A 13,675-nucleotide genomic window follows, 5' to 3' on the forward strand; every position below is an offset into this window, starting at 1 on the left:
ATAATATACGATACTCATTCATATTTTGCTTAAAATACGTTTGTTATTGCATAAAATACCCAAATAAAGTACATGATAACTCTCATATTTCGTAATAATTCGCCAATAATTCCAAAGTATTGAGTACATATTAATTCTCCTATAGCTTAAAAAAGCATTTTTCATTGTGCTGGCATTAACAGTAAGATATATTATTCTATTTGGCAGAACATTTGTAATCCCATTTGATTCGTCAGTGTCATCCGGGGTAAATCTTTCAGGAAATTCCGGACAACCGTCTTAAGACGGAACATCAACCGTTTCCATTTATATTACTTCCCACACTAAAATTCCGTATAAATACGGTCACCCTCTCATCTTTACTGACTCTTCTGCTCTCTCTCTTTTGTAGAAACATGTTACTCAATATCATATTACTTATAATTTTTTTTCTTCACTCATCTCATCATTGTTGTGGTAAAGTATTATTGTTATTATGTGACTCGCGAATCTTTTATAATTCCAGAAACATATATTTTAGGGGTCTTAAAATCGACTTCGGTGAAGTGATTTACGGTGAGTCTTAAAATCGACTTTATCCCCGAACGTAAACATTTTGATGAGTCAGTTCCAGAGAGATGTTTGAAAAATAATTTTTTCGCATTGGTTTAGCATTAGCTATTATTATACATTGAACTATGAACGATTTTGTGGATTTTATTATTCGAAAAACCACTGACCTCTGTTTTCTTTAAGAAATTTGAACAGTTTTTAAGATAATAAACTTATATAAAATGAAACTAATATCTGGAGTGTGAATTGAGACTAGATCATTTCGATTCTTATAAGTAACGCTCTTTCATTTTACTGAAGACCATAGAAATTTTTTATTTAATTTTTTTATAATTATTTGCTTTATTCAATTTTACACATTGAAAACAAAACAAACGAGGACATTTTGTTTTTAAAACATCTTATTTCGACGATAACCTTTTTGGTTGATAACGAGGTTTTAAATAATAGCAGAAAATGCTTTTTTTTTTTACTGAGAAATTTGTCACTTGAACGAAAGTAAACTCCTAAATACGAGAATAAGTGCTTTTGTAAAAAAAAAAATTATTCTATTTTAATTAATATATAAAATTAATTGATAATTATTTCATAAAAGTAATAATAAGCTTTAATTTTAGTAATTTTACCTCTTTTAAGGAATTATTTATATCTTCTTCAGAGTCATTCCTAAAAGCTTGATCGGAATAAAAAGTTTAAATCAACTAAGTTGGTTATACTCAAAGAAAAAAAATAATCTAACGAAATAAAAAAAAAATATATAAAAAATAATGAATTTAGCAAATTTAATTTAACTTCCTCAGACTCGAACTTTAAATAATGACGAAAAATTTTTATTACTTAGAAACTCACAAATTATTAGTATTTTTACTTAGAAACTCACAAATTCGATAAAATATTTTTGTAAAATTTCAATTCACTAAACTTAATTTACTTTCTTATTTGCGCTTATTTATTGCATAAAATAATCACAAATTTTAGTATTTTTGATTTAGTGTAAGATATTTTTTCACATTTTGGTTATCCTGTTAGGTATTTTTGAATTATAAAACAGATATTAAAAACCCCAACTCACCAGGGTAAGTGCAATTACAGTCTGTGAAGTTCGTAAAATATTAGTATTTAGGAGAGGAGAGGAAAATTGTATTCGATGTTGTTCATTCTTGGCCAAAGAAGAATTCATATGAAAGATATTCCGCGTTCACTCCATTTAGTTTTAAAAACATTTCAAATGATGAACAAATAAACAAAATTATGAATAGTAGGCTTCTAAAAGGAATTTTTCTATCGATACACTTTAAAAAAGAAGTTTTACTTTTCCTTTCCCGAAAAATGGTGTCAACTACAGTCGGACCCAGCAATAAGTACACTGTAAACGGTGATTCTCCTTATGCAATATCTATAACAAATATTTTTCAACAAATTGCAGTAGTGTTAAAAAATAGTAACTACACTAGTACATGATCTGCTTAATATTTATTAAATAACTAAATATGTAGATACTCTCTACCAAGATGCATATCTTTCTTACAACAAACATTTCTTATTGCGACATTTTAATTCAAAATGTTAACTGAGATTCTAAACATTCTCCTTTTTACGGAGTGGTTGTCTTCCTATATTGAACTGTTTACACCTTTATCTTTTTAAATTCCTTTATCTTTTTAATTTCCGTCTTTATCTTTTTAACTTCCGTTTGAATTCTGTGTTACGTCGCTCTCTCCCCATATGTGTCACTTTCTCACATTATTCATTTCAGCGAAATGATTCATTTTAAACATTCCTTTGACTTATCATTTTTAATTGAAAGTCAAAATATACTTTGGAATTTAAATGCATGCAAAAAGGAATTCACTCTAAGCAAACTGGAAATTTCTGTGCCGTTTTTATAGAAGGATGAAGTAACATTAGTTAAATAACAATTCGATCGGGATTCATAAAAATGTTCACTATAACCGAGTTTTTACTGTATCTCGAGTGCGTTATTCCGGGGTTAGAGTGTACAGCATACACTAAAGATGTTCCTTTATACCACTTCGTGTAAAGAGCCGCCATCTTGTTTTGTTATTCAGTGTCACTAAAATTTCTAATTAAGATTAGAGAAATTATTAATTACAGTTGATACACACAAGAGTCAGAATAATTATTTTTACGATACAATATTAAGTAAGAATCTTTAACTTATACAATATTTTATAAAATTAAATTAGTTTGTTAATACGCACAGCTCAGGAGAATACTTATCTGAATTCGAGTTAAAAAAAAATTGAAGCGGATAGATTTGTTGTGCTCACCAGCCCCGATGATTGCTTCGCAATCATTTTTGTTTCTTGTGGCAGAAAACAGTTTGTCTACTGAAGTTAAAATTATTCACCTAACATCTATGTATACTAAAAGGAATTCACAGTTTCCTTACGCTTGTGCCTCCACCTCCAAATATCATTATCTATTAGAGATATATAAATATTTAGATCTATTGGTAAACAGAAGTAATCACTTTTTAAAGTAACATTTGTAAAGTTATTACATTATATTGTTGAAACAAATTTGATGAATTCACAACCGTAATTTCATATTTTCGCTTACCGAACGGGTGGATACACTAAATACTATTTTTGCTCTGCATCTCATTGTGCATAAAGCTGATCGTTACGTTCTAAATCATTTAACTTAGCTCTTTAACTGTAATTTATAACAGTATATTGTTATTATTATAACAGTATATTGTTATTTGCACAAAAATAATAATTGTGAAATGGTTAATGAAATTAGACCACCTTTCTAAATAACTTTATCTTAAAATACAGAGTAGAATTACAGTATAATAATAGTAATACTAAAATAACAACTCTCTTAGTTTTAAACTCTTGAATTAAAAGCGCAATAATAGCAGTACAGGAAAATAACTTTAAATTAGGCATGCTAAAATATTTATAGAAAAACAATACCTTTATGACTTTAATTATATTTATGCTGATGATAACTGAAACAAAATGGAATTGAATGAGGAAAAACTGAATCCTACCGGGTGATTTTCCGGCATTCTACTGTTGTCATCTGACGGTTTCCAAAAGTATGCCAAAATTGGCAAAAATAAATGACTGTAAATTTTTTCAATTATTGGTGCTTAATGTTAAATTACACCCTTTAAAGTGTGATTAACTTAACATAACACACGATTTTTTTTCATCACCAAAATTCGCTATGTATTACACCATAGAGTATCATAATCTTTTCGTAATGCACATTTTCGTTTGACGGTATGATCTTAACATACAGATGTTATTACGGTGCTATATATTGCGTTTAGTGGTCGGAAAGACTAAATTATTTTTGCAGTTTACTACGACTACGAGCCGTGGTGGGGATAGAGCATTCCAGTGAGGTGAACCGGATTTGAATTCCAGCCATAGCTGGTCTATACGCATCCTGCTTGCACCGACTACAGTGCCGACGTAAAATATCCGCAGTGGTAGACGGATCATGGGTTAAGAGTCCCCTTTCTGCCAGGCTAAGGGTGGTAGATTTTCGTTGGTTTTCCCCTCCGTGTAACGCAAATGTCAGGTTAGTTCCATCAAAAAATTGTCCACGAAAGCGAATTTCTCTAAATACTTGATCCAGGAGTTCCCTTGTCTTCTAGATTGGGTAGAATTGGGTGACGTACCTCCTGAGCATCACTTTGCTACAGGATGCATTGGATCTTAGTAAACAGGATGATTCATGAGTATGTTACTTACCCTTTAAGTTCTGGTATAACGTACAAGCACCGAGCAGTTAACCGCGTTCGTTACGTATTTGAATAGTTTCACTTCGTTCTTTGACTATACCTCGAGTGATACCAAATTCTGTTTCATCTGCAGAAGTGATTCAAAGTTAAGAGAAAAGTAAGTTCTAATAAACCGAGATTAAACCAGAAAGTCTCATTTGCAGCAGATAAGAATTTTTAGGACTGGGATAGCCAGGTTGGCAAGGCGCTGGACCCACGTTTATGAGAACGGTTGTTTGAATCCAGCCGGTACGGGTGTGACGTATGGATGTGGCAGAAGTCAATTCTTGGCCACAGATGGTGCCACTGGAAAATAAGAGAAATCGCACCCCTCTGCCATAATGACCGACGCCAACAACAACAACGAAAGATTTTTTTCTTCAAAGCATCAAAATGGAAGCAAATTATGGGAAGATTACGCAGTGGGTAAGTTATCCTACAATAATTTGTTCTGAGCCATCTTAGTTCAAGGGATAGAGCACTCGTCTCCCAATGGGAATCCCAGTGATGGCTGATAAAAACGAATTCCGCACCTGGCTCACACCGATCACAGTACGAAAGTAAAATATTCTCACTGATCTTGGGCTAAAGTCCCCTTGCGTTGAGGCTAACCGTGGGAGGTTTTCGTTGGACTAAATTTGAAAATAATAAATTCGAAGCGGATTTAATTTAAAATATTTTGAATGTGTTGATAAACATATTGTTACTGGTAATTTACATATTATAGAAAGCTTAGAACTAAGAAATTTAATGTTTAAAGGCACAAAACTTAGACCTATTTACCATTCATCAATTAATAATATTCTAAAATACTTTCTTAATAATCTCCATAATTTCTGCTTAAAGATATTAAATAGACTCTCTTTACCTTTAGGTATGTTAAACGAATGGAAATGGGTTGTTCAATATTACTTTAAAAACTTTGTTTTCAATAATAAAGAAAATTTAAATAACGGTAATTATTCAATAATTTTTTCTAAATTTGACCGATCAATTAAGCAACTACAAAAAAAAAAATATANAAAAAAAAAAAAAAAAAAAAAAAAAAAAAAAAAAAAAAACACCAATTTGTAATTACCTTCCATAGACAAGGCTAATAATAAATAATCTTCTGTAAGAAGTTCTATATTGAATTTTTAAATAAGAAAAATAGTAAACATTTTAAGAGCTTACTAATTAAATTAAAATATTATCATTAAAAAATGTTTAGCTTTATATGGGTCATTCTCACAAAAACAGTCATTTTCATGTCCCCAGTATATTTTATGTTTGTTTTACAACTTACGAAAAAAAATTTTCAGGGAAAGTGTCCTTCAGAATGCAAGCTAACAAAAGAATAAAAATAAAATTATCAATTTTTATTTTTTATTTATTTTAGGTAATTAAAATATACCAATATGTCATTCCCTCACTTGTCCCCACTGCTGATTTAAAAAAAGAAAAAAATTGTTTCTGAAATAATTTTTTTTTTTACAAATTCGTATTTTTTATTTCAGAATACTGAAATATAGAATTCAGGAAATCAATTTTAAATTTAATTTCTGAAAAAAAATATTAACACAGCACTATTTTAAACTTTGTCCCCAGTGTTTCGCGTCATTCCCTCACAACAATGTTCTTATCACCTGCAATCTTCTTAGAATAAAAATATTTTAATAAAAACTTCAGAAGTTAACAACTAGCATCATAGAACATGTATGTTTCCATCTTCAACTTAAAGAAGCTTTGCTGTAGAATAAATTTGAATGAATCAAGANGTAACTATTCAATAATTTTTTCTAAATTTGACCGATCAATTAAGCAACTACAAAAAAAAAAATTTAATTACCTTCCACAGACAAGGCTAATAATAAATAAGCTTCTGTAAGAAATTCTATATTGAATTTTTAACTAAGAAAAATAGTAAACATTTTAAGAGCTTACTAATTAAATTAAAATATCATTAAAAAATGTTTAGCTTTATATAAGAGGTTAAAAATTAAAATAATATACAATTTCCATACTTAATAATTAGTTTAAAATTTCATAAAATTCCTATTAAATTTAGAACAATCACATGCTAATCACACTCACTAAACCTGGCACCATTTCCTCTAACTACTTAAATAAAATTATTAAAGATGGTTTTTCTTGGATTATTACTAATAATCGAGTACTTTTCGAATACATTAAACAAAGTTAAATTAATTCGATTGCGTCTTTTGATTTCCAGGATCTCTTCAATAGCATTCCCTTTTCTAAACTAAAAGATGTCGTTTTAAGTTATTAGTATGATTTTAAAAATATCCTTAATTGCGATTTTGATTATTGAGAAATTCTAATTAATTTTTGTCCTTTTAATAATTTTCTTTACAATAGAAAACATTTTTTTAATTCAAATTGACTGAATACCACAAGTATCTAATTTTTGTTATCTGTCTTAGCTAACTTAATTTCCACTATTATGAAAACAAATTATACTCTTAATATTATGTTTGTTTCTAAATTTATTAATGATTTAATTATCTTTAATTTTAAAAATTACATAATTTTTTAAATAATATTTACTCCGTTTATTTTTTGGATTTCAGTATTAAAAAAGAAAAAAATATTCGCATTGTTGATTTATACGATAAAAGAAATTATTTTAATTTTAATATAAATAAACTAATTACTACTTGGAATTCCAATGTCCTTAATTACCATTTTTAATGAAATGAATAGAATGAAAAGAATATGTAGTAATGTTTATTTATCAAAAAATCAAATAGGCAAACTCTTTCAAAATTTGATAAATAACCATGGATACCTAACTACTGCAATTAAGTTCCCCATAAAAAGATTTTGAGTTAATTGTATGTTATTATTATTAATAAATATACTAAAAACTTCTTCGTTATTTAAATTTATATTTTTACCTAACGCAAATCCGTGGCTAAAAATCTGTGCAAACCTGGCAAATCATGTTTTTTTTTTAAATGCTGGTTTTCTAATATCATTAAAATTGTATAATTAAGTATCAACCTTATTAATTATAAACTTTTAATTAGCCAGTATAATAGCATTACTTTGCGCACATCCATTTTCGGGTCAATCAAGAGCAACTAACAAATCAAACGCCCTACAGTACAACAGAGGGCGCCATAAGAGACTTCTCTGTTCTTCTTCTATTTTCATATCGTGTAATCTGGCAATCTTGATACGAAAATCTTTTAAATCATTCCGGTATGCGTAAGTTCATTTAAATTCGTTACTCGCTTTTATAGATTACATTTTATATTTCATTCTGTATTTTTCTTACATTTTATTTTCCAATTTTTGCTTAATGTGTTTTATTTTCGTTTCAATTTTTTTTTTTTTTTTTTTGAGTTTAAACTAGCATATGATTACTTTATTTGAANTTTTTTTTTTTTTTTTTTTTGTGTTCCTCACACTATTGTATTGATATATTTAGCTTTAGCTGTATTAATACAATACTGGAAAACACTCCTTTTTGGAGATATAATCGTTTAGTTTAGACAAATAAATTAATTTTTGATAATTTTAATCCCTTTGTTTCTCTGCTCTCCAACACTAATGTGCTGATATTCTCACTTTAATGTGTCTTAAAATACTGCAAGGACTCCAAGAATACATATGAAAGTCAGCGGTAAATGAATATCCTTTATTTAGTAATTTTCAAACCCCTTCCCCTATAATAAATTCAACTAGGATTGTTCAACTTTAACTGATATTTCTTAATGTTAAACGGTTATTCACTGAAAAGTTATCTCATGAATGAGAGAAATTCTATAGCTAATTGTAATTATCTAATCTTTTTTATAAATTAATATTCTAAATGGGAAATAAATTCACTTTTATATGCCGAAGGAATACCAAAGTGCCAACAGAAGAAACGGACCATCCTGAATAACTTTTGATCTAATTATTTATCAGATTTTTACGTTCTAGGACTCATTCTTAATGGTTCGAGGGGGTTGATCTGAAATATGCTAATTAAAGAGTGCAGACGAAATCAGATCAAAAACGTACTTCCTTTGAATAAACATACCTTTTTTTTTTCAAAGGATTTGGATTCTTGACTCCTAAAACATATGGGGTAGCCGCAATAGTTTGGCCAGGAGAGCCGTCCAAATTTTTCACCCCTAAATGCTAATTTTATTTTTTGCGTGTTTCGCTATATCTCTAGAACTTCTAAAGCGAATTGAAATTTTTTTCCACATAATTATAAAATTCGTTGATTCAAAGATAATTCCAAGCGAAAAATAATTTTTATTAAATGCTTAAAATTTTTTATTACATTATTTAATACTAGACGAAACATTTTTGAATTGGTATATCATTGTGGTATATAATATTAAGTATATAATTTTTCTTGTAATAACAGGTATATAATAATATTTTGTTTGTAATAACAGGTATATAATAATATTTTTTTGTTGTTGTAATGACAGGTATATAAATTTTACTCATAAAAAGGTATGTTTATTGAGAAAAAGTACGTTTTTGTCTCTGATTTCGTAACTTAAAATATCGTCTGCACTAACTAGCATACTTGAGGTCACAACCTTGAATCATTAAGATTGAGTCCTAGAACATGAAGATCCGATCATGAGATCAAAAGTTATTCAGGGTGGTCCGGACTTTTTTTTTCACTCTCTGTATAATGAATGCTAAGATCTTATAATAAATAAAAATTCATGAATAAATGAAATTGCAACAGTATAATAATAAGCCACATTTCCAAATTGTTTGGGAGATAGTGATCGAAACCGAAACCTTGATTTTCATGTCAGCAACAATACGTTACTAAATGGAAATTCCAGAACATGAATTGTTATTAAATGGAAATAGAATTGTTAAATAGAATTGTTATTAAATGGAAATTCCAGAACATTTTTAAAACTAATTATCAATGTTTGATAAAAGAAACGTCAGAAAAAGTCAGACTGTTAATTGACCTAAAACTTTGCTTTCGGTTGAAAGTTTGGACACGTTAATGTAAATTTCACTTTTTGCAATTATGGCTACATCTCGAACATTTTCAGCGAATCGAAAGTTCTCACTCAAACATAAAATGTCTTTATTTAAGGCTAATAACATGTAAAAATCAAATTTAATAAATTATTATTCTTTAAATTTATTTAATAACAGTCGAAAAAATTTTGAATTGTGAGGTATACACATTTTTTACATCGTTTTAAAGAATGTAGTTTTTAGAAGACAAAATATAGAATATGACCTTAAAAAATTAAACATACGACTATTTAAAATAGAATAAAAAAAATTATATAATGTGCAATTTTATAATTTTCTGACAATTCTTAAACAGGCCATTAAATTTAAATTAATTATCAAATAGCTTTTGACATTAACTAGTAGACACACATAAGAAGTAGAATTTACCGTAAATTAACTGCAGTGTGGTCCATCCCACTAGTGACTTAGCAAATGAGCCAAATTGGAATAATGTTTCTCCCCAATACACTATTTTCCCTATATAATAACACGAAAAAGCCGATTTTGCTGTGCAGAAAGAGACTTCAGGTTAAAATACGACTTTTCAGGTTAAATAAAGCTAACATTGGACGCAAAGAAAACCAATACAAATCCAACATGTATCTGTCGATATCTAAACAAGGAATAACTCACTCCCTACCCACCTGGACAAGAAAAAAAATTTACCATCGGAATAAAGCTACTTCTTACTGTAGCCAAAATACACTTTGTAAATGACTTGAAATATGGGATGTTGCGATAATGCTAACCTCCCAATGTGACACGGACTACCCATTTTAAGACATTTTGAGGGTAGCCCGTGCGTTTTCTTCGGAATCTAAGGGATATGCCATTCATCACTAGCACATCTTATCCAAAAACCACTACTATGAAGATTTTTCAAAGTAAAATGATGTATTATTCTTCTGAAAAATCTGGCTTGGGACATCCATTCTCTCTACAAATGACAATAAATGCGATTTTAACAATTTTTTTAAATAGTTGTCGTCTAGGCAACATGAGGCAGAGGCCAGTTAAAGTTGACTCATGTAGCTCGTAGCCGTAACCTTCACACACTTTTAAAGAGGCGCCAACTTGCTGTATCATGAAAAAAGAAATCCTCCTTTTTTTTCTCATGCTATTGCACATAAAATCGTCTGGATCATATATATTCTCTTTTTTCTTACCATCTACTCTCCTATGGTTGAGAATAGCTTTTAGCTTGAGATACTGCTTCATTTCTCTAAATCGCAAAATGTTTGTATAATAAAACAGCAAATAAGAAAAAAAAAGATGAAATCTTCTCTAAATGGTAGCAAGGAGGAGGCTATGATGGTAAACTTATTGTTTTTCTTATTTGTTTGTTTATTTATTCCATTTTATAACCGGCATTGAACAGTTCTCCCCAAATTTCTCCCAAAGCTTGTTCCAGGAGTTCCCTTGTCTTCTGGACTGGGTTCAAAATGACAACGCTACGGAGTTTAACATTAGTAGTCATAAACCCAATGAATTGGGTCGGCTGTTCAACAACTGTTGTAAATACTAAATGGGCACATAAAACTTCTAAAAGTTATGAGGTAAGACCTGGAAATGAATAGGAATACCTTTGCATATGTATGAAAAGAGACCAAAATACTGAGTCCAATCTAATTATACCCAATGAAGTGGGTGCTTAACTATATACACCAGTTTGTTTTGAAATTTATAATCATTGTTAATCCTTGAGAATTTTTTTTAATTCAAAGAATTAAAATTTCATTCATATTTCTTGAACTTTTAGGCATTAAGGACGTTCCTTTCTTGGATGAGACTCTTCTGTGCTCGGAGGGAATCATTGACAGAAGAGATGAATTGCCACTTTATGAACCCTCTTTTGACAGAATCGTAGATGTGGCTTTTTCTCCTGATGCACCCCTTCCCCTTCCTTTTTTGAGACGCTTTTCCGAAGACAACGACCCAGATGTGCCATACAGCGGCAGGGATACACCTCAACTCCGTCTGAAAAAAAGATCTGTTACGGAATCGAGAGAAATCGAGAAAGATGACGGAGACCAGTATGAAGTCAGATTTCTGACTCCCCTATTGCGAGAAACCAGAGACAAAGAAGACATCAAGACAATCCACCTGTCTCCTTCGTTCACACCCCGACTCGGCCGATCCCAAGACGGAAACATCAACGGAGCATCTCGAGATTTGAAAGCGGAAGGAAGGTCTGAAAAAAAGAATAAAATAAACCTGCTTGCAGGAAGTGCATTCACTCCGAGACTTGGCAGATCTGAAAACTCGCCAAGAATCCGTTTTCAAGCTGGTAGCGCGTTCACGCCAAGATTAGGCAGATCTAGAGACTTCACCTCCAGACAACAGAGAGCCAATCGGATCAATTTGAACGCGGGGAGTGCCTTCACGCCAAGGCTTGGAAGATCGGATGGTACCAAAATGATTGTCAACGCCGGAAGTAGCTTCACTCCCCGCCTCGGAAGGTCTGAGGACCGAAGCAGAATACAATTGAATGCTGGAAGTGCTTTCACGCCAAGACTGGGTTAACTGTGTTTTTAACGTTAGGATTACAAGCAAATAAATTCAAGAAAGAAATAAAACCTTAACTGCTGTACCTCATTCATCATCTCATATTAATAGATTGAACATTTATTCGATAATCAAGACTTATATGTAAATGTTTTCAATAAAACTACATTGATAATTGGCATGAGAATGAAATAAACTACACATATACCATTCTACGGATTATACACTTTGTATGTAGATTAGGTGGCTCGAGGTTTCTCCACTCACCACACTTTTCCCTTCACCATGGTTTCCTTTTTCCCGACACCAGTATGTTTTCACTTATACTGAAACATACTGCCCGGGGGAAGCAGATTTTCTGTAGTGGGAAAACCGCATAATGTTAAGATGCCTATTCTATTTGCAAACAGGATAACATTTCTCGAATTAGTTCCAAATCATTTGATATGTAACGAACCTCTTTCTGCTCTGATCAGCGTTACACTTCTGTGATCGGCATTGTACTTCTATAATTAGCGTTTCAAAAAACAACTTTTAAAGTCTGAATGCTCTTCTATTATGATGTTTCGAAATAAGAAAAAAAATGCTGTCATTTTCACAACGTAAGAAACCGGTGCCGTAATGGCTCAGGGGATAGAGCGTTCGCCTTCCTATGAGGCGAACCTGGTTAGAATCCCAGCGATGGCTCGTCGATACGAATTCCGCATCCGGCTTGCACCAACCACTGTGCTGACATAAAATTTCCTCAATGGTAGACGGATCACGGGTTAGAGTCCCCTCGCTGACAGGTTACCCATGGGAGGTTTTCGTGGCCTTCCTCTCCATGCAAAGAGGGTTAGTTCCATCAAAACTCTTCCAACAAAAGCTTAAAGCACAAAATGGGTTGTGTAATTCACATATTTTCAGGAAGATCAGTCCCGGTAACTAACAACCACACCTCCATTGCGCAAAACAAGAAACTGTACACTTTGAATTACCTAGGATCTAATCATTGGATTTTCATGTACTAAGCAAGGCTCGAGCGAACGATAGTTTTTTTTTTTTTTTTTGGCGGGGGGTGGGGTGTTACCTAACTCAAATTCGCTTTTACCCAACTAATGATCATTTTAAAAAACCTCCGAGATTCTTATTTTTTTTCATATTTTATATTTAATTACTATTTTTTAATAATTCATTTCTATTACTCTTGATAATGTGTAAAAAAAAATCTGGTTTGAAACTCCCAAGTTTTTCTTTTTTAAGGACTTAAAAACGTCGAACATTTCTGAGCACAAATAATGCATCCATAAATAAACAGAAACATATATATATATTTTTGGTTGAAAATATATACTTTGTTGTTTTAATAAATCAGAAATCAAAGTGATTTGAAGAAAAATCAAATTGGGGGAAAAAGAAATGCTGCTTTTTTGTTGAAGCAGCATTCAAAAAGTTAACTACAATATTGGCGATCGAAATGGCTACAGGTGGTATAGGGCAGAACTCTCTGCCTGTGGCAACACCCCATTAGCGCGTGGAGAGTCATGGAAGAAGGAAAAGTACGTTAGCTTCTGTCTTGATTTTCAACGTCGCCAAAAGCCCATTGTGCAGCTCTAGTGCGACGTAAATTAACAACAACAAAGTCTTGATTTTCAAATAGATTAAAATCTTTTAATTTTTACCTCTATATTGAACTGAAAACTACATTAAACATAGCTGAAAACAAATGCATCATGGAAATTTAAAAAAATATTTTTAGCAATTAAATATGAAAAATATTAAATAAAGGAAAAATATCGTAGTGCAAAACAGGAGAGGGAAGACATGGAACCGGTCTTCTCTCCAGATGGCGTATTCGAGCATTGCCCTTTAAACCCA

General features: G+C 31.0%; 1 protein-coding gene across 1 annotated transcript; it reads left to right on the forward strand.

Annotated features, from left to right (window-relative positions):
• Positions 1–307: 307 nt before the first annotated feature.
• On the forward strand, positions 308–11,999 carry LOC107445836 (uncharacterized). The gene is made up of 2 exons (XM_043045918.2): positions 308–456; positions 11,073–11,999. Exons 1-2 carry the CDS (start codon positions 396–398, stop codon positions 11,834–11,836), a joined length of 825 nt encoding a protein of 274 aa, XP_042901852.1. The 5' UTR covers positions 308–395; the 3' UTR covers positions 11,837–11,999.
• Positions 12,000–13,675: the final 1,676 nt, after the last annotated feature.

This window comes from Parasteatoda tepidariorum, chromosome 9 (assembly GCF_043381705.1).
Source record: "Parasteatoda tepidariorum isolate YZ-2023 chromosome 9, CAS_Ptep_4.0, whole genome shotgun sequence".
NCBI lineage: Eukaryota > Metazoa > Arthropoda > Arachnida > Araneae > Theridiidae > Parasteatoda > Parasteatoda tepidariorum.